This window comes from Amblyomma mixtum, chromosome 2 (assembly GCF_055824585.1).
Source record: "Amblyomma mixtum isolate Tamu chromosome 2, ASM5582458v1, whole genome shotgun sequence".
NCBI classification, from domain to species: domain Eukaryota; kingdom Metazoa; phylum Arthropoda; class Arachnida; order Ixodida; family Ixodidae; genus Amblyomma; species Amblyomma mixtum.
Window position 1 is genome coordinate 45,591,850 of NC_143013.1, and position 20,685 is coordinate 45,612,534.

The following is a 20,685-nucleotide window of genomic DNA, read 5'->3' on the forward strand; positions in this document are numbered from 1 at the left end:
ACGGCTGTTCGGTTTTTCGTGCAGTAGTCAACATGAGCCGCACTTTCCCCTTCATTAACATTCCCCGTTTGGCCACCTCTATACGCTGCCGCTCTGTGGAAAACCTGGCTGTTGGTTTGCGTGGCGCGTCACTAGGAATCGCGAAACCGTCACAGGCAAAGTCGCTGGCGTTCGCCTCATCATCAGTTTGTAATCCAGCCTGCTCTGGCTCACTACCGTCAGAGTTTATAAGGCTTACAGGGCCACGTTTGCCCTCTTCACCCGCGTGCTCTGCTGGCTCTGCGAATTCTGGAGCCTTCGAACTGGTAAGGACCTGCGCAGCATTATCTCCAAAACAAAGGCCTTTTTCTTTGGGCAGCATATCCAAGCGATTTGATAAAATCGAGGGATACTGCATAGGCAGGTTTTGGGAGACGGCTGCCTTGGTCAGACGCAGCTCGAGCGGGCTCTCGTTCGCGACGCGGGCAGTAAGTTGGTCGTGTTGGATACCTTTCCTATCTTTATACTGGCGGTACAGCAGGCCAGGACGGAGCTGGAAAGGTATGTTCTTCCGTGACACACCTATGTCACTTTGGTGACTCAAATTTCGTAGAGTCTGGTCTTTCTCTTGCTCAGCGGTGAACGTTTCTCTGTCCACACGAAGGAGTTCGAGAAAGCCATCTGAGTGGGGCAACACTAGATTCGTATTCAATTCCTCACCTAGCCCCAGCTCATCACATGCGCCTGCTTCGGAAGACTCACTATAGCCTGCACTACTGTCGGTACTCTTTACCGCTGTGCTAGAGGTGAGTAAGTCCTGGGCTGGCTCGTCATTAGGTAGCGCGGAGCCGTCACGGGTAAAGTCGCCGGCGTTCGCCTCATCGCCAGTTTGCAATAAAGCCTGCTCTAGCTCATCACCGTGAGAATTTACAGGCTTCGGGCTTACAGGTTCAGGTTTGCCCTCTTCAACCACGTGCTCTGCCGGCGCCGCGACCTCACGAGCCTTCGAAATGGTAAGGACCTTCGCAGCGTTATCTCCAAAACAAAGGCCTTTTTCTTGGGGCAGCATATCCAAGCGATTAGAGAAAATCGAGGGATGCTGCTTAGGCAGGTTTTGGGAGACGGCTGCACCGGTCAGACGCACCCCGAGCGGGCTCTCGATCGCGACGCTGGCAATGGGCAAAGACACGCTGGTTTCAGTGGAGCATAACTCATTTTCGGGTGTTTGGTCGCGAGCGGCTGTCGTTCCCTGATCGTTGAACTGATCATTGTTTCGAGGCAGCGCTGAGGCGCATTCCTCGCTTACAATAGAACTTGCACTTGCCACTTTCAGCGCGCGACTGCTTTCTGGAGGACTGCCTTTTTGCGCTGCGCCTACGCCTATCTGGGTTGCAAGGAAAATCTGCGCGGCATCGCGCTTTTCATCTAACGCCGCGCTCTGGCTTGGAGCGCCACAGTCGCTGTCAGGTGGCAGACAACGACGCTCTGTGCCGCAGATTATCACATCAATTTCCCGACTGTCACTGTTCTTCTGAGCAACTACAATGTGCGTAGCTGACCAAGCGGGGCTCTTTGGCTGGTCGCTGACGCACTGATGGGAGCGCTGCCCGCTGCTATCACTTCGGCTTTTAGATACGGTCTGTACACGAATTCCGAAGTATCGGAAGAGGGCACTTTTCGCTTTGTCGTAGTTGCTGGCATCCTCATCGGACAGTCGCGCTAATACGGCGCTGACATCGCAAGGAAGGATGGCCAGCAACATCATTGACCATTCGCCCTGATCTAGCTCCTCCTCCGTACATATCTGTTCAAAACTCGCGAGGAAAGTTCTGAAGCTCTCGCCTCTCTGAAAAGTCCTCAACCGATCTCGGGCCCTTTTCCGTCTGAGAAATTGAGTCTTACGTGTGAGCTCCTCCTGCTGTCGTTCACGTAGTTCCTCGAGCTCAGCGCGTCTCTTACGGCATTGCTCCTGCCATTCTTTTTCAACCCTCTCGACCTTCTCCTTGCGCTCTTTTTCAATCCTGTCGGCCTCCTCCTTGCGTTCCTTTTCAACCCTGTCGGCCTCCTCCTTAGCGTTCCTGATTCCCTCCTGAATGACTTCCCAGGTCTCCAAAATTTTGTCTCCCTCCTCCTTAGCACCACATTCTTTAATAGCCTCAATCAGCTGCGGCTTTCTGTGACTCTTCCTGGCCTCAATACCCAGCTTTTCACACAGCAACATCAACTCTGGCTTCTTTAGCTTGCTCAAATCCATGGCAACTTCCGAACGAGGACTTTCATAAAATAAGCTGCTACGTGAAATGCTTAAGCGAGCACGTGCAGAAAAACAATCTACAGGTAGTGATAAATTTCCAGAGTTATCAAGCCTGGCAGATTCTTAAAGAAAGTCAAGCGCTCACCACTGCTGAAGCCAGGACCAAGCGTGGAAGATCCCACCGCTGCCAACCAGTTGATATGTTTGTCGATGCTAGAAGCGTGTCCCACCAGGCATCGGGTCCAGGATCACCGCCGCAGTGCCGAAGGAGGAAGGAAACGTGGGCCGGAGACGGGGAGTAGGGGAAGTGAAGGAAAAAACTGTATTCACATATTTACATTATTTACATAGAGCGGGACTGAGAATGGCTCTCAGTGGAGGGGGAACGTCTTCGTCAACCGTAGTCGACTGGAGCTAGCAGGCTTCTCTCTCGGCCACACTCACGGCCGAGTTAAATATCGTTCGGTTTCCCCAGATCCCTGGCTGGGGAATAATGGTCGACGAGCACTGTCCAATCGGATGGACCGAAGGGGACCTTCTTGTTACCGCCCACGGCTGGGCAGGTGCGAGCTTGTCCACTCTGTCGCAGCTGGGTCGAAGAGAGGGGGAGATTGCTGACTCATCCAGCCCCGCGGGAAAGGAATCTCCTGAAGTCTTTCAGCAGGGGAATGAACTTGCCTCCCCGCCGATTGCCCAGAACGCGAGTCGGGGACACAGAATTCTTCAATTATCCGCCAGCGTGACGGCGCCGCCAGGTCGCCTCCGCATTCACGGTGGTTGCTCGGACAATAGCTCCTGGGCCTCGCCTGCCTTCGTCGCCGCTGCACTCCGTTCAAGGAATTTCGCTGGGGTTTTGCTGACAATGGCCTTTGACATTCCTGCTACACCAATCCGCTGAGGCTCGGAGGGGCATTCCAAGCATCTCACTTCCCATGGTCGTCGCGAGGTTGTCGACCTTGGTGATTGTTCACGGTAGCTGCATGATCGGGCCCACGTGGTCCGAGTGGACACAGGTGTGACGGGAACACACAAAGAGAGTTAAGGGGGAGGGGGGGTAGAAACACAACAACGGTGCGAACGCCGGCTCAGGAGCCATATCTCGAACGCGCGTTGTTAAAAAGAAGACACAAAATGAAAAGACGGCCACCAGATTGCTACTGCTGCGGCGCCGCTCGACATTTTGGCGAGCAAAAGCACGAAACATTGAAACGAGTCAAAAAACATGCCTGCTTATAATAAAGGTCACAGATTGGCTGTCTGGGTCCGAGATGCCGCCTGCAGATGGCGTTGAAACGCAGTTTTCCGTTGGTCTGGCTCCGGTCGCGTGGAGTATACCACTTTTGTCCCCGATAGTACAAGTTCCCAGCATTCTTAGAAACTTTGATTTATTGCCCTGTGCGGCCGATTTCCCTAATTAAATCGCATTAACGTCCGGCTCCCACCTTTTTTTTTTTAATTCGCCGCATACGGTGGGAGGAGTCGATCAACGCATGGAGTGCCTTTCACGCAGTCGCGTGGCGACATTGCTTTCGGTTTTATTTTGTTTCTTCTAGGTTTCCATGAATAAATAGGTCTACTCAGAGACTACATAGCTGCAAATTAGGCCCACGGAAATAAAAATACGCGTGGACTCTTTGCTTTCGCCGATCACTACGTATCACTCCGGCGCTGGCAGAGCGGCAAGCCGCCGCGGGACTAGGTGAAAGGTTGGTCGACGCCCCCCGCTTGCGGGGAATTAAAAAAAAAATGCGGGAGCCCGACGTTAATCCGATTTAATTAAGGAAATCGGCCATTTCAACCAATTGAAAAGCGTGACATTTATGTCGACAACTGCTGCTTACAACGATGAGGCATCAAAGGCTTCCGCCTTAAAAACTGGAGAAAATCCAAACCACGGCGCCCATGCGGAACGTCTCAACCGCGCGGTGCGTCGTGGTCGGTGCGCGGACTCATCTCAGACCCGAAGCATACTGCTTCTTGTGGCAGCGCATTACGCATTTTAAGGCGAAAGCCTTTAATGCCTCATACTGTCGTTAGCAGCCGTGTGGGCAGATGTGTCCGCGTTTCGGGGTCAAGAACCGTGCCGAGGCTGGGAATCGAACCAGGGCCTTTGGCATTTGAAGTAGAGACGCTGCCACTCCGCCACGAAGGCTCAGGGTTTGATCATGAATAAAGGCGCACATAGAGAATGCATGGGTTTCATAAATAAAAAGAAATAAACGAAAACAAAAATAAAAAATACAGAAACAAAAATAAAGATGAAATTAAAAATATGAGAAATAAAAAAGAAACAAAAAACAAACAGTGCGCCAGGAAACGCTTCCGCCTTCCAGCACTTCAGAGAGCCAAAGTGCCCGCTGAATTTTTTTTCAGCCCCACCATCACTAAAGTGTGACGCTGAGGACCCGCCTTTTCGGAGGTCACGATAATAGCTCGAGCGAGTGTATAAACCTAAGGAGTTTGAAAGCTGCATGGAAGCAAAAAAAGGAAGCTTCGCCGTCGCCTGTTGCGGCTGCATCGCGTGAGATGCGTGGCATGGATGGGCCACGCAATCCTCACAGTAAGAGACACAGCTATAGCGGCCGCGTAACTGTCGCAGTGAAGAGGATGATAGTAGACTGCGTGCGGTGAGGCTGCTTCCCTGTCGTCGCCGTTAAGTATCACAAACGTCGGCCTAGACAAGCCTGCGAGACGTGATGCGCGGCGCTGCGTCGGCGACAGCGGCGGCACAGAATCACCGGGAGACGTGTCCGGCGCTGGGAAGAGTGCTCGAGGGGCCGAGAAACGTGACCGGGTCGGTCACTCGGGTTGGCTTAACCGCCGTCGCCGTAGAACACAGTGTTCCGCTCGGTCCACGGGTTCCTTGCACTGATGCGAGTTTCCAGGTGGGCGAGTCGCGTATTGGACGCGATAGGGCCCGTGGGCGAACTCGGTGGGCGTCGCGGGCAGGAAGGGGCCGGTGGAGAGGGGGGGGCCAGCGGGTCAAGACACAGCGCCCTCTTTCGTCAGGAAGGGTGTGCGCGCGAAGCGAGTTCCCGGCCGAGCGCAGCGGAGGCGCCGATTCCGAAACTGGGTTAACAAAGCTGTCAGTCAGCGGGGCTCCCCCCCCCCCCCCCCCCCCCCCCGCCGGGAGAGGCCGCCACTCGAAGGCTGACGTCGCCCGTCCGTCAGGGGTCGACGACCCCCATCTAGGGTCGAACCTCCTGCGCTGTGCACCGAGTCCATTCGCAATGTTCGTGGCCTATAGGTGGCGCTGTGAAATTCAAGATGGCTGTCCGGAAGAGGGTCGCGCGCTGCGCTGCTCACTGTAGCGCTGCAGTGGTCGCGCCTTGTTTACACCGCCTGGCCTAGCGGCGCTTAGCACGTTGTTGGAGCTGTGTGTCGGGCACCTTCATCGGCAGCAACATGCCGCTACCTTTCTCAAGACCGCTCTCGTTGGGAGACATAATGCGCCACATTGGCGCTGAAGACACCAGGATAAGGTGCTTGGTGGAAGGCGAAGAAGTGCTGGATGCCCGTCACATCATCTGCTGCGGTGTAAAAGCCTCCACTGCCGAATCGGTGACAGTGCAAGGGCTTTGCGTCCAGACATCACACGTGCATAAAGAGCCACACGAGCTGCAGTTCATTTACGGACTGGACGCCTCTATCAAGGTATGTGAGCTTGCCGTATTTTGCTTCTTCAACGCAGGCAACTAACAAGCAATGATTTGTCCTACAAAAAGCTTCGTGATCGTGGTGCGCTTTAAACATAGCTTCAAACAGCAGTCAGCCCACGTTTCACGTGCATTTAGTAGTTCTGTCGAGAGTTACTACGACTCGTGTGAAATTCGCTGGTAATTGTGTTGCCTGGCGCAGCAGGACTCGACAGTTGGACCGATCGGAAGAGAAACGATCTACAAGCTTGCGTAGTCGATGGGGTTGATTGAGCTAGAGCGGAGATTTTAGAAAAGGACGCTCGCAGCACCTACGTTACTTCGGAGGGAAGCCAGTTGTATCCTGTCCGCTGCGGCCGCGCGTTTCAATGACGGTGAAATGACGCAAAGCACACCCGTGTGCGGCAAAATAATATGGTGCCTCTTAAGGCTGGTTCGCATGCAGGCGACTGAGCGATTGAGCGGCGCGTCGCAGCGAAATTTTCCAATTTGTTGAAACCTCGCCGCGACGAGAATCGGGATTTTCCGCCGCGGCGGCAGGATTCGCTAGCGTTTTCGCTCGCAGTGAAAACAGCGAGACATGAAAACTGCAGTTATAATTGCAGAGAACCATGTTTGTTTTATTCCTTCTGTGTATTTCTAGGGTCACTGCTCCTGCAAAGCTGGCAATTCTCAAAGATGCAAGCACCTGGTAGCAATGTTGCTGCTGGCTCACAGGCAAGAACACTTCCTTTCTTGTCATGACTTTTATTGAATCAGATATTGTCAGAAGCATACAAGTGCCGTGGAAAACATGACATCTAACGACTACATGATGCAAGCATGCAATTTCATGAAAATAACATCACTTGGCAAGTTGTGTTGAAAAAGTTGCGATCCTCTAGCACTTCATGGTTGCAGCAAACTTGCTTGTCACTCAGCAAGGCACGCTTTGCTAATACAAGCCCTCAAGAGAAGAAACATGAACAGGAAGACAGTCCTTGCGCAAATTGTACTTTTGTTACACCTCTGTCGCATCAACACTTTTGATCCTCATTGAACTCAACCTGCATTCAACTCAAACCAGATCGAGGTTGTCACACAGTAACTTTTAGTACAAACGAGCTCGAGTTTGCTTGGCTCAAAGCCTCTTCCTGTAGCGCTCTTAAGTCTTCAAGCACATTTGAGAGGGTGTTGACACCTTCATCCTCATTGAGTTCTAAAAAATAAAAGCGAATTAATGTAATAAAACCTCAAATATTAGCATAGAAATGTATTAAAAGGCATGACAAAACATTGTTAGAACATTATGCTTCTTTATATTAAGGCATTTTTATAATCTCGACACGACCTAATGCGCACAAAGGGAACTTCTCAATGGCCATTCAAAATGCCCGTGTAGAACAGGAGGCTTCAATCCTTGTTGAAAACCTCAGTGAACGTTGTGTTCAGTGAGGATTGAAAGTGGTCGTGTGACACATAACATATGCAGTTATGAAGTAGAGATTACTAGTGTTGCTCCAATGCAGAGGTAATATCCTACATTGGCAACTACTGTCTCATGACCTATTTAAGCATGTTTTAATGCGCTCCATTTGGTCAAATACACTTTTTCATATTTAGTTTCCTGAATACAGCCATATTATCACTGATCTATGACAGCAGCCTCTGAACAGGTGCACCTTATTGCGCACTAGTGCCATGACACAGAAGCATGTGTGCTCTATTAGTTTGTAAATAGTGAAAAAGTCAGCAGTTATACTGTCACAAAATGCTAACACGTTCCAGTAGAGGACTACTTCATTCTGACGTGGCTTAGTGTCCTGAATAATGGTCAGATTTATAATGGAATCACTACATTTCTCAATTTAAATCTTTTCAGGTGAAGCTGCATATAGGGCTCTTTCATATTAGCTATGGTAGCATTGAAAAATTTTTTTTTTAGCACAATGGGGCCTAGTCGGTACTAAAAGTGTGATGATGCATTGATGCTTTGTAATGACAGACTGTTTGTGAACTAGCCATAGCACAAAACAGTGAAAGTCCTCCTAAACACTTTTTTAAATCCACAAACTATTTCTTAGCAGATTTCAAACCAGCATTGAAAGTTAGCATAGCAAGTGCTGGTGTTATATTCAGAACGACTTTTTCAATTAATAGCAATTACTTTTTTGCCAACAGGGTTGGCATCCAAAACCTGGAGACCCTGACGAGCACAGACCTGAAGCAAGCCTGGGGCAAGCTTAAGGCGACTCCCATGTACCAGGCACGGGAGTTGCAAGAACTGTGCCATGTACAGGCTGTCCCAAGACTGTGCCTTTCAAAAGAACAACAAGATGGCATAAGGCGCAGATTAATAGTAGGCCTGCCACAGAGTGCATTGGCACTACACTTCAATGGCAGACAACAAGAGAGAGATCGAAGTTCATTTGATGCAACTCTCCAGGAGCAGGCTTTACTGACTCACATGATGGAGCAAAGTATGAGCCCGTATACAGAAATGCTGTTCCATGATGTGGCATTCAGCAGTGCATTGCACTTTAAAATTTATAAGTTTGCTGAGGAACAACTAACAGAGCCTGAAAGGCAATTTTATCATAAACATGTGGTGGTGTCACATGACGAAGCACTACAGATTAGTGCCCAAACAAGGTGCCAAAATAACACAAAGTGGCACCGAGAACGGAAAATAAGGATTACTGGCAGCAAGTGCCACTCTTACTTTACATTCATTCCCAAGGAAAACAACACCTGGGAGATGAAAGTTGCCAGAATGATGAGTGAGAGCTTCCGGGGCAATAATGCCACCAAGTATGGCAAAGCCTCGGAATCAAAAGCCGTCGAGGCCTACTCGTGCTCATCAAGCAGCACGGTTGAAAGAATGGGCTTCATTGTGCATCCAAGTGTGCCATGGCTTGGCTACAGCCCAGATGGCATTATATTCAAGAAGGGCGAACCAGCCATCTTACTTGAGATCAAAAGCCCCGTTCTTGGCAAGACAAGGAAAGCTGCCGAGCTAGTTCAAGAGAAAAAGCTACCATATATAAAGAAGGAAAACGAGAACTTCGTTTTGAACTGCAGACATAGCTATTATTCTCAAGTGCAACTGGGAATGTTCCTACTTAACTTGAGGACAACTCATTTCATGGTGTTTTCCCAAGTGGAACCATTGACTATTATTGTGCAACGCTGTGATGAGCACATCGACAAGCTTGTGCGGAAGCTCCAATTTGTATATTTTAAGTGGTTATTACCCAGGCTGGCAGAATCAGCCCAGACGAGTGTTGCGTAAAGTTCATATACATGCATTGAAGGAGCGTAGCTTGTTGGGCCAGTTGGTGCATGGTAAGTAGAAAACCAGCGAAAAGGACGCATTCACAAGGAGGAGAAGTACACAGGACAACACAGCGTTGTCCTGTGTACTTCTCCTCCTTGTGAATGCGTCCTTTTCGCTGGTTTTCTACTTACCATGCACCAACTGGCCCAACAAGCTACGCTTCTTCAATGCATGTATATGAACTTTATAAGAGTGTTGCATAAAGTTCATACGCATGCATTGAAGAAGCGTAGCTTGTTGGGCCAGTTGGTGCATGGTAAGTAGAAAACCAGTAGAAAGGTCCCGTGTACTTCTCCTCCTTGTGAACGCGTCCTTTTCGCTGGTTTTCTACTTTCATATGCATGCTCAACGAACATGCAGCACAGAAACACTTGTGAATGAAGGGAGAATATTGCTACGACGAAGAGGAAGTGGAAGTCGAAGTGGCCTCCCGCGTGAAAGGGTCGCACGAAGAAGAAGAGGTTGTTGGTGCTTTCTGCTGGCGTTGGTGCTTCCTGATGCTCGCCGCTAGGAACTATTATCCTACCGCTTGTAAATAAATGTAAATAGTATTTCCCCGTAACATCTTGGTGGAGGTGCGGCAAGACGGAACTACGCAGCGGGCACTACCTTTCACGCCGTCGCTACCTTCCACGGCTTACAATGACGGAAGCCGCTCCACCGGATTCGGCAGCATCAGTGTCCTCGGTGGTCCTCACTCACCCTCGGGATCCTGGACCCTTCTCTGGGGACGACGACGCTGACGTTGAGACCTGGCTTCGCAAGTATGAACGGTGCAGCGCTAACAACCGGTGGGACCAAACTTTCATGCTTGCGAACGTGGTTTTTTACCTTAAGGGCACGGCGCTGAAGTGGTACGACAGTAACGAAGAGACATTAACCAGTTGGGATGACTGTAAGCAGAAACTTATTGACCTTTTCGGCAAACCACTCGGCCGGCAGCTTGCCGCTAAAAGAGATCTTGCCAGTCGCGCCCAGTCATCCACGGAGTCCTACGTGTCCTATATTCAGGATGTGTTGGCTTTGTGCTACACGGTCGATAAGGAGATGAGCGAGGCTGACAAAGTCGGACATGTGCTGAAGGGCATTGCAGACGATGCCTTCAATCTGCTCGTTTATAAGAACTGCGACAAGATTGCAGACATCGTAAAAGACGTAAAAGAATGCCGCCGCTTCGAGGACGCCAAAAGCTGACGGATCACCCAGCATATCGCACGCCTGCCCAACACGGCTGCGTCTTCGTCCTGCCAAGAAATTTGTCCACGGAACCAGCCGACCTCGCCAGAGAACGTGACCCGTATCGTACGCCGTGAGCTTGAAGCCATTGCTCCGGCCTCCTCAGCAACACCTGCAGCCAACCAGCTCCTGCCCCTTCCACTTATTCAAGCCGTCGTCCGCCAGGAACTTGCTAACTTGGGTTTGTCCTCTGTCGCCGCTCTTCATCCCTCCCAAGTGCCCGAAGTCCCTCCTCTATACCCTGTCCGGCCTGTTTACGCCGCTTCTCGGCCGCGCAACCCCTCCGAGTGGCGTACGCCCGACGACAGGCCTATCTGTTTCAACTGTTCCCGTGTCGACCACATCGCCCGTCATTGCCGTAGTCGATGGTACTCCTCCCAGCGGAACCGTTACTCGACCCCACCTTATCGCCCCGACACTGCAGACTCAAGCTCTTTCTCGCGACCCTTGGACACGTCGAGACCCACCACCGACGTCCCGCCACCCCGCTTCAGCCGCTCACCATCTCCACAGCGCCGCCAGTCCCGTTCGCCGCAACGACCGCGCGCTTCCTCTCCCGGCCCCTACGGACGATCACAGGCGGAAAACTAATTTCTGCAGCGTCCAGAGGTGATGCTGCAGATACGACCCGGCTCCAAAATCCTTGTTTAGTTCTTCGTGCCCCGCGCAATTTACTGACCGTACAAGTCGATGGCGTTGCCGTCTCTGCTCTGATTGACACGGGCGCCCACATTTCTGTGATGAGTTCCGACCTACGACGCCGCCTCCGCAAAGTACTGACGCCTGCTCCTACAGCTGTTGTTCGAGTTGCCGATGGCACAACGTCCCCAGTCCTCGGCCTGTGTGCTGCTCGTGTGACGATTTCTGACCGCCAAACCACTGTGCTCTTTACCGTTCTGAATCAGTGCCCTCATGACGTCATACTCGGCCTTGATTTCCTTAGTGAGCACGCAGCCCTTATTGACTGTGCTACAAGTGTTGTCGAGTTGGACCTACCGTACCTCTCAGAACCACCTGCCCCAGTTGTGCACCGTCTCTGTACTGCCGAGTTCACCCGCTTACCACCTGAAGCCGCAACTTACGTATTGTTTAAATCTGTTCCACCTCTTCCTAACGGCCAGTATATCATCACCCCTGTCCTTGATTTGCCCGTCACAAAGAATGTTGCCCTTGCCCATACGGTTGTCGCAGTCTCGGCAAACACCACGTGGTTACCTGTTCTCAACTTCAGTACGCACGTCCAGACGCTTCCTCAAGACATGTGCCTCGCCACGCTGTCCCCTACCGATGAATACGTGATCTCTGCAGTCACAAATTGTGTATCGTCCTCTCCGGACGATCATGTCACAGCTCTTTCGAGACCTGACCACTTTGCCAATATGATCGCTTCAGATCTCTTTGCCGACCAAGCCGAGGCGCTTACCCATCTTCTGGCATCTTTTCAGGACATATTTGACTTCAATGACCGCCCTTTAGCTCGTACGACTATTGTGAAGCATCGTATCAACACTGGTGACGCCACTCCTCTGCACCGCCGGCCTTATAGGGTGTCCAGCTCCGAACGCCAAGTGATGCAACAGGAAGTCGAAAAGATGCTCGCTAAGGACATAATCGAACCGTCGTCCAGTCCTTGGGCCTCTCCAGTCGTCCTTGTTAAAAAGAAAGACGGCAGTTGGCGTTTCTGCGTCGACTACCGTCACCTGAACCGCATCACAAGAAGAGACGTCTACCCACTCCCTAGGATCGATGACGCTCTCGACTGTCTCCACGGATCTCAATACTTTTCTTCCATTGACCTTCGTTCCGGTTATTGGCAAATTGCCGTTGACGAGCAAGACCGCGAACAGACAGCTTTCGTCACACCTGACGGTTTATACCAGTTCAAAGTGATGCCGTTCGGACTTTGTAATGCACCAGCTACTTTCGAACGGATGATGGACTCACTCCTTCGCGGATTTAAGTGGACTACGTGTCTGTGCTACCTTGACGATGTTGTTGTCTTCTCGCCCACATTTGCCTCGCACCTTGAACGTCTCAGGAGTATCCTGACTGTCTTTCGTATGGCTGGGCTCCAGCTCAACTCGTCCAAATGCCAATTCGGCCGCCGGCAACTCACCATTCTGGGACATCTCGTCGATGCCTCCGGTGTACGTCCTGATCCAGCTAAAATTGCAGCGGTGCAACAGTTCCCTCGCCCAAATTCTCAGAAAGACGTGCGCAGTTTTCTTGGGCTGTGCTCCTACTTTCGCCGTTTTATTCAAGATTTTGCCCTTATCGCTCGTCCCCTCACTGACCTCCTGAAGACGGACACAGACTTTACCTGGGGCTCTGATCAACAAAATGTGTTTTCCACGCTTGTCCGCCTGCTGACATCATCCCCGATTCTGGCACATTTTGATCCCGCGGCCCCTACTGAACTCCGCACGGACGCCTGTGGCTACGGGATCGGAGCCGTGCTGGCTCAACGCTCCCGGGGCCCACACCACGTGGTTGCGTATGCTAGCCGCCTGCTTTCACCTGCCGAGCGAAATTACTCCATTACGGAACATGAGTGGCCTCGCTCTGGTTTGGGCTGTAGCTAAATTCCGGCCATATTGTTCGGGCGTGTTTTTTCTGTTGTCACGGACCACCACGCCCTATGCTGGCTGTCCTCGCTGAAAGACCCTTCTGGGCGTCTTGGCCGCTGGGCGCTACGCCTTCAGGAATATTCGTACACTGTCGTGTACAAGTCTGGACGTCTCCATCAAGACGCTGATTGCCTGTCTCGGTACCCTGTCGAGCCACCTGCTCTCAGTGACACTGACAATATCCCTTCCCTGTTTGGCATTTCTGATCTACACAACATCGCCGAGGAGCAGCGCAAAGACCCATATTTGCAAACCATCATCGAGGGCCTCAGCTCTGGAAGCTTGAAGCGCTCCCTGCAGCTCTTCGTTACTAAAAATGACATTCTCTATCGCCGCAACTTCCGTCCTGACGGGCCCTCACTCCTCCTAGTCATTCCCCAGCAGCTGCGGTCTTCTATAATTGCAGAACTCCATGACCTGCCTGCAGCTGGCCACCTTGGTGTGGCACGAACTTACGACCGCATACAACGCCGTTTCTTTTGGCCTGGATTATACCGTACAGTCCGGCATTACGTCACCAATTGCGACCTTTGTCAGCGCAGAAAGAAGCCTTCGGCACCACCTCCTGGTCTTCTGCATCCTATAGACGTGCCGGAGCCGTTCCACCGTGTAGGGCTCGATCTCCTCGGACCATTCCCGACCTCGGATTCCGGAAATAGGTGGATCGCAGTAGCCACAGACTATGCCACTCGGTATGCAATCACCCGTGCGCTGCCTACGAGCTGCGCGACCGATGTCGCTGACTTTCTTTTGCAGTCTTATTCTACAACATGGTGCCCCTCGTCAATTACTCACAGACCGCGGACGCTATTTCCTGTCCAGAGTTGTCGACGACATCCTGCGTTCGTGTTCTACCAAGCATAAGATTGCCACAGCATACCACCCACAGACAAACGGGCTAACCGAGCGTTTGAATCGAACATTAACAGACATGTTGTCTATGTACGTCTCCCCCGACCACAAAGACTGGGATCTCGCCTTGCCCTATGTGACGTTCGCTTACAACACCTCCAGGCATGACACAACTGGTTACTCTCCGTTCTATCTCTTATACGGCAGACACGCCGTCCTGCCATTGGACACACTCGTGCCATCCGCTGACCGTCCCGTCACCGCCTTCGCCCGGGACGCCATTGCTCAAGCTGAAGACGCTCGCCAAATCGCCCGAACTCGGCTCCAAGCGTCCCAACAAGCGCAGAAGTCATTGTACGATAATCGCCATCGTCATGTCACCTACGAACCGGGGTCGCTCGTTCTTCTGTGGTCCCCTTCCCGTCGCGTCGGTCTCTCTGAAAAACTTTTGTCTCCCTACCATGGTCCTTATCGTGTTGTGCGTCAGGTCACCGATGTCACGTATGAAGTTGCTCCTCATACACCTGCCTCCTCTTCATGTACACCACCCACCGACATTGTTCACGTTATGCGCCTCAAGCCCTACCACGCCGCTCCTCTATCATCGGCCTAACGCCGGGACGGCGCTCATGCCACCGGGGGTCATGCTACGACGAAGAGGAAGTGGAAGTCGAAGTGGCCTCCGGCGTGAAAGGGTCGCACGAAGAAGAAGAGGTTGTTGGTGCTTTCTGATGCTCGCCGCTAGGAACTATTATCCTACCGCTTGTAAATAAATGTAAATAGTATTTCCCCGTAACAATATATTCTACACTCTTTGTTCTTTCCACACCTTTCACATGACTAAGCAATAACAAGCATCATGTGCTTCAGCCATCTCATGCTGACTTATGGGAGACTAGCTGCCCAATTCTTAAATGAAGCACTTCAAGGTGTACACATACATAGATGGGTTTGCATGGCCACAAATAGGGTATGAATAAGAAGCGCTTCCAGCAAGTAAATGGGAACAGTCCACAGTCAAGGTAACAATCCCAAAGCATTTGCTTAATGAATGCAGTAAAACAACTGATTTTGTCAAATTTTGTCACCATGTTGACATGTTCATGCACTAATACAAAGGACTCATATTACAAGCACATCCAATGTGTTTCATAACGTGAACAAGGTGAATAATGTCCACAGAACAGCATGCAAGGAATGCACACACCCCGTAAGCAATGTGTGCCGTGAACATTGGGGTGAGACGGGCTGGGTTAGCAGGGCTAGTGGGAGTGGTTGCAAGTGTGCTTCCAGTTGTGCTTAACTGATATTGCTGGAATCATACTGAATGCAAGCAGTGTTCCCACTGACAACCTGCAATGGAATCAGACACGACTACATGCTCAAATGACTATTTTGGATATTTCCCAAGTTGGATGCAAAATCTGTTTGCTGCAAGCTGGATTTTAGTGTGTTCTCTAATCTTGAATATGATTGCACCTTTTCAGTAATGTCAGTGTTAAAGCACATTTCACAGCACTGCCTACATTGTTGTCACCAAGAACATAACCAGCGAAAAAAGCTTTGTTTCACAACATGGTAGCATACGCTTTCATCTATTCAGTGAGCACAGACATTAATATTCACTCAGCCATCTATCTTGCTGTTTTATCTCTTTTTCACCTATCTGCAAAGCAGGTCTTAAGCAGACAAAATAGAACAAAAAATGTTGCATACATGGGAGAGAGTCGTCAAATAGGTGCCAAGCAGGCAAAACACAACAAAGAATGCTGCAAACATAGAGGAGAGATGAAGCTCAGGAAATGGATAATGCATACAGCAGCTGGAAATAAAGAGCAAAATGTGCGTTTGACGAATGCAAGACTTCAAATAAGTCTGACATCACTTCAATGAAAGAATGCATAGAGGACTCATGGCTACTCACTTAAGTGATAACTAGAATCTTTCACTTGAAAGAATGGGAGATGAAAGGTTCACTATGCCAGCAATTATGATCAGTATTTGGTCAAGTGACCCAACCATCTCCCAGGGCACAGGGCTCTTTAGCACCTTGAAAACTTTCAATCTTTGAATGGCACGCTCCACGTGCACACGTGCCCGTGCAATTTTTAGAGTCTTATCAGAATCCTCAGCTGAGAATTGGGCTTGGTCACGCAGAAAAGGTGGCTGTATAACACCAAGCCCAAGCTGCCCACAAATGCCATCCAAGTTGAAACCTTTATCAACCATTACGTCATCCTGGAAACTGTCAAGCTTATTCAGCACGCCTGATTTCTCTACGCAGGCCTTGTCAGATGCCCTGCCTCCAAAACCTTTGCTAATGAAAGTTATTAGGCCGGCAGGTGAAACGCCAACAAGCACCTTGGCAGTGTGCGTCCCCTTGTAGTGAGAATATGTCAAAATCCGGCATGATGCACAATGAGATTTTTCGACTTCCACTTCTGTGCAATCCAGCACAATGCGCACTTCTGTAAATGCAGCAAAGTGCTGGGGCATATTGATCTGCACTTCTGCCCTGTCAGGCCACGGTACGGCTGCTTCAAGCACGGCTGCCATGCTCCGCAAAGTGCTGCTAAAATTCCTTGCAGCTGTGGACCTGCTGACACCAAACAATGTGGCCAGACATACAAATGGCAGGCATGTTTTTAGTCTAATGAGAACAAGCACAATACGGTCCAGAATGGGCATGCTAGTGTTCACGTTGTCAATTGCAGCAACTTCCTGAGCAATCAGCTGTAATATGCTCCTCGACTGCACGCCCATGAAGGCATTCACAGAACTGTCAGTGGTCAACAGTTGCACAATGCTAAATTTTTTTAGCGAAAGGTCCGAGTCCACTTGGACACCTACGTCCAGCAGCCTGTCTTCATTTAGCACTTGGTGCATGGAGCCTGCACCTGCAAGCTGCAGCAGTGCTTCTGCCATCTCACACCTCTGCTGTGTACAGCTCTCAGTGATAGAAGAGCCTGAAGCCGCTTCTGGAGTGCATGCTGCCACCTGCGCAAGAGAAGTTTACAGTCAAAGTGTGAATAATATGACACACTGTCTTCAAAATGGCAAAAATGTTTAAATACCAACTGTGCTAGCTGTACACTTCTGGACAGAGGCCATGTACTTTCTGGTTTTAACCACAAAATGCCAGTAAGCATCCGCCAGTGAAAAAATTTCGGAATAAGTTAAAACTGAAAAACATCTGTTTTTGGTATGCTCATGCTATCATGCTAGTCAAGCACCCATTCTCAAAGAAAAACTTCCAATTTCCTTCCCTTCAGGGTATATAGAAACGGGCTGGCAAGCACTAAGAAATTCATGGCGGGGGGGGGGGGGGGGTACGCTCGAGGCTCTATCACGCCAGCTGCCAAAACGCACCTGCTTGCATCTAAGTTGATGAATATAGCAATGTGCCATCTGCGTAAATCTTTAATTCAGCTTCTCCCCAAGATTTATTTCAAACCAACAGGACTCATTTTTAGATGACACTCCTGTGTTCTTCTTGTGAGTAGTAGTAGGAAAGCTGCCGGATGAATCCAATCGATGCGAACAGATCTACTGGCTGGTAGTGTGGGGTCGACAAGTGCAAAATGATGGAGCTGACACCAGAGTTCCTCAGCTACCGGTAGTACACTGCGAGCGCTATTGTCCAGCTTCCTTTGTTTTGGAAACTACATTCATGTGACTGGCCAGCATTGGCCAAGGCGGCTTTGGACATTTTAGGATTTCTTGCGTAGAGCGCTAGTGTTGAGCAAGCAGTCTCAAAATTGCATGCTGTCAGCGCAAAGGAGTGCGCTCGCATAGCTGACGACAGCCTAGGTATGCTTGTATATACTACAATTAACTGTAAATAGCATTTATAATAAACTGATTCTAAGACACAACAGAGGAGTCAACAAAACAGCCACTTCTGATGCAAATCACCTTAATAGGCATACTACCACTTACTGTGCTAGATACGCAATAAAAAGTAGGATGGGATAATTGAACCCGTAGCCCTCCACAGGTTCTCATTTTGTATGTAGGGGGTGTATGACCAGAGAATGATAAGAATGGCAGTACTTACATCATTTGAGCTATCGATGCTGTCCACTTCACTTGGCAAGTCAGGCAGTGCTGAAGGAGGCTCCAAATTTTCGGGGGCTTTGCATAAATGAAATACAAGATTAGAGGTGTGAAAGTGGATCCAAAAATTTGACAACTGTGGCATCAGCTCAAATTGTAGCAGGGCAGGTAAACATGTGCAAGGGGTTTAATGTCCCAAAACAGTTCAGGCTATGAGAGAGACTGCAGTGGAAGGCTCCAAACAGTTTAGACTGCCTGGAACATGCACTGACATCATGCAGTATACAAGCACATAGAATTTCCCCTCCATCAAAACGTGGTCGCCACGGCTGGGTTTGAATTTGAATACTATGATTGAGTAGCTGAGCGCTAAAGATCTGATCCACCCTGCAAGGTTGAATGTAGGATATGGTACAATTAAAAAAGAAAGTGCTTCATCTTCACTGTTTCTCATGCACTTTCAATCTATAAATGCTTTCGATTATGGTTGGTTCCTTAACATATACTCATATGTCATAATGAGCCCCTAGTTCTTTATGCTTGTTCGCCCCAAACAATTGCATGATTGACTTCCCACCAGACAGTCGTGCGTCAAAGGCTTGTTACTAACTACACAGGATAGAGTATCATTCAGGGCGGCTACAAACAGCGTTCACTTCAAGGAGATAATTTTAAAGCTAGGACAACTATAGTGATGTTGAGTTAATATGGACATTGCTGCATGATTAAGAATAAAAATATTGGTCAGAAGCCAACTACATACTGTTTCATTCATCTACAGCACCTCTTGCTTATTTTGCCTCATTCTTACAGCAGGAAAAAAATGCAAAAGTAGACGTGGACATTTTACAGTCATTGGAAATCCATTGTGCAAAAAAAAAAAGATAAATATTAGAGACAAGCCCTGACATACCACGGCCATTCCTTGCAGATGCTCTTGCAGCACGGTCTGCTTTGGCTTGCACCCTGTAGCTGTCTTCGTGGTCATGAGTCCTCTTTGGCAGAAGCTGTGAAGGCACAGCAGTGCTGAGGAGTCTTCTTTTATCTGGCGTCCACACCTGGGGGTCTGGGAAGTACAAAATTAGTTTGCTATCTCATTTTCTTACTGCCCGACGCAGTATGCCCTACACCGAGTGTTAGAGATGACCGAAAAAAGGAAGGGGGAGCGAGTAAGGGCACTCGACGCACACACAAACTTGTGAGAATAAACAACGGATACATTGCAGTTACAAATCTTGTTCGCGCACTTCATAGGGCTCGCACTTACGCACGACCGCTCAGATCGCTCGCTCACCACACACTCTGCGCTGCGCTTCCTGCCGCCGACGCTGATGAGTCGACGCGCCGCACTCGCGGAAGCACAAACATCACAAACACAAACGGCGTCCTGACAGTGCCGGCAAGAGATAAGAGGATAGGCAGGCGATGCGGCATGCACTCTGGACCGACCAGCGCACCGAGCCAGATTCACGTGAGCGCCACTTGAGTCGAGGAAACGACTGCCGCCGTCTGAACGGGAGTAGGCGCCGATGTAGAATTGCGTCGTACGATCGCTTACACGAGCTCCTCAATATTCAAGGGTCACTGACAAACAACACAAGGAAAATTGACGTTTCGAGAGCGCTACAGCTTTCCCGCTCACGGTCCTAAAATTTCAGCACCGAAACTCCCGCATGCACCTATCAGATTGACACGGAAGCAACGGTGCAGAAGTCGTTAGCGGTTCCGCGCGTCAAGCTAGCATCGGCAATGTGGCCCTACAAGCAATCCTATGCATACAACTCTTTTGAGAAAGCAAACATAAAACATGACACGACTTAAGGTTTAATGGAGAGCTAAACACATAGCAACGAAATTGCCGAATTTCTTGCACTACTACTCGCACCATTGCTCACACATGCGGCCAGTAGCATACATTAAGCATTAACCAATGGATTGGCATTTTGCTAACATATGCGAAATTATTTAATTCTTACCTGTGTTACTCCAGAAAAAATCTTTTGCGGTGAAGTGTGCACTGCAGACCTTCATTGGCGGCGTCACGGGCTTTCCCATCCGAAGTTTGACCGCCCATTCTTTCTTCAGTTGAGAATCTCGTGGGAAAGAATGTAGACTTATCTGGTTGCGGATGGCTCGGTTCGTACATTGAGGTACGCAACACATTCGTTTACTTTTGTATTTCTTTTCCATCGCCTCGGAAAGAAAGCAAAACAAAAGTTCGCCGATCGCAAAGCCGCCGAGAATGCACGCATTCACTTGTCAGTCCGTCCGCGAACCCTCTTCCTGGCGCTTCTCTCACTAGCCGCTAGGTGGCGCTACCATCTATGAACATTGCGAATAGCGGGGGAATACAGCCTGCGTGTGGCGCTGCAGTGTGCTAACGTTTGGCCGCTGTTCCATTCAAATCAAATCAAATCAAATTAAAATCAGTTTTATTCAAACAGTTATTAAAAAATACATGAGAATCATCTGGGCCCTTAGCTTTCTCAGCTAGACTTGGGCCCATGCAGGAAGTGCAAAAAAATACTATAGCGAGACAACTCAGTATTATACAGCAGTTATGCGACAGTTATATACAAATAAATTCGGATGGCGAGTCCGAGAACACCGCCAAACAAGGGCGTTATACAACTGGTGGAACCAGGACAGAGTGAATCGATGGACAGTCGGAAGGAAGGCTTTTTATTTTGTCGGGAGGGGGGGGGGGGG

General features: G+C 49.8%; 2 protein-coding genes across 2 annotated transcripts; one reads left to right on the forward strand and one right to left on the reverse strand.

Moving 5' to 3' along the window:
* Window positions 1-5,488: 5,488 nt before the first annotated feature.
* LOC149359206 (uncharacterized) lies at window positions 5,489-9,231 on the forward strand. Its single transcript, XM_089571476.1, has 3 exons — window positions 5,489-5,887; window positions 6,533-6,606; window positions 8,050-9,231. Exons 1-3 carry the CDS (start codon window positions 5,639-5,641, stop codon window positions 9,158-9,160), a joined length of 1,434 nt encoding a protein of 477 aa, XP_089427602.1. The 5' UTR covers window positions 5,489-5,638; the 3' UTR covers window positions 9,161-9,231.
* Window positions 9,232-14,989: 5,758 nt separating this feature from the next.
* On the reverse strand, window positions 14,990-20,312 carry LOC149359207 (uncharacterized). Its single transcript, XM_089571477.1, has 4 exons — window positions 19,953-20,312; window positions 18,890-19,042; window positions 17,978-18,054; window positions 14,990-16,917 (listed from the first exon to the last, which is right to left on the reverse strand). Exons 1-4 carry the CDS (start codon window positions 20,164-20,166, stop codon window positions 15,856-15,858), a joined length of 1,506 nt encoding a protein of 501 aa, XP_089427603.1. The 5' UTR covers window positions 20,167-20,312; the 3' UTR covers window positions 14,990-15,855.
* Window positions 20,313-20,685: the final 373 nt, after the last annotated feature.

Coding starts and splice junctions, on each gene's coding strand:
- LOC149359206 (XM_089571476.1), top strand. CDS start 5,639: ATGCCGCTACCTTTCTCAAGACCGCTCTCGTTGGGAGACATAATGCGC. Junction 5,888..6,532: donor GACTGGACGCCTCTATCAAG/GTATGTGAGCTT, acceptor GTGTATTTCTAG/GGTCACTGCTCCTGCAAAGC. Junction 6,607..8,049: donor ATGTTGCTGCTGGCTCACAG/GCAAGAACACTT, acceptor TTTTGCCAACAG/GGTTGGCATCCAAAACCTGG.
- LOC149359207 (XM_089571477.1), bottom strand. CDS start 20,166: ATGGAAAAGAAATACAAAAGTAAACGAATGTGTTGCGTACCTCAATGT. Junction 18,055..18,889: donor ATCTGCAAGGAATGGCCGTG/GTATGTCAGGGC, acceptor ATTTATGCAAAG/CCCCCGAAAATTTGGAGCCT. Junction 16,918..17,977: donor GCATCGATAGCTCAAATGAT/GTAAGTACTGCC, acceptor TCTCTTGCGCAG/GTGGCAGCATGCACTCCAGA.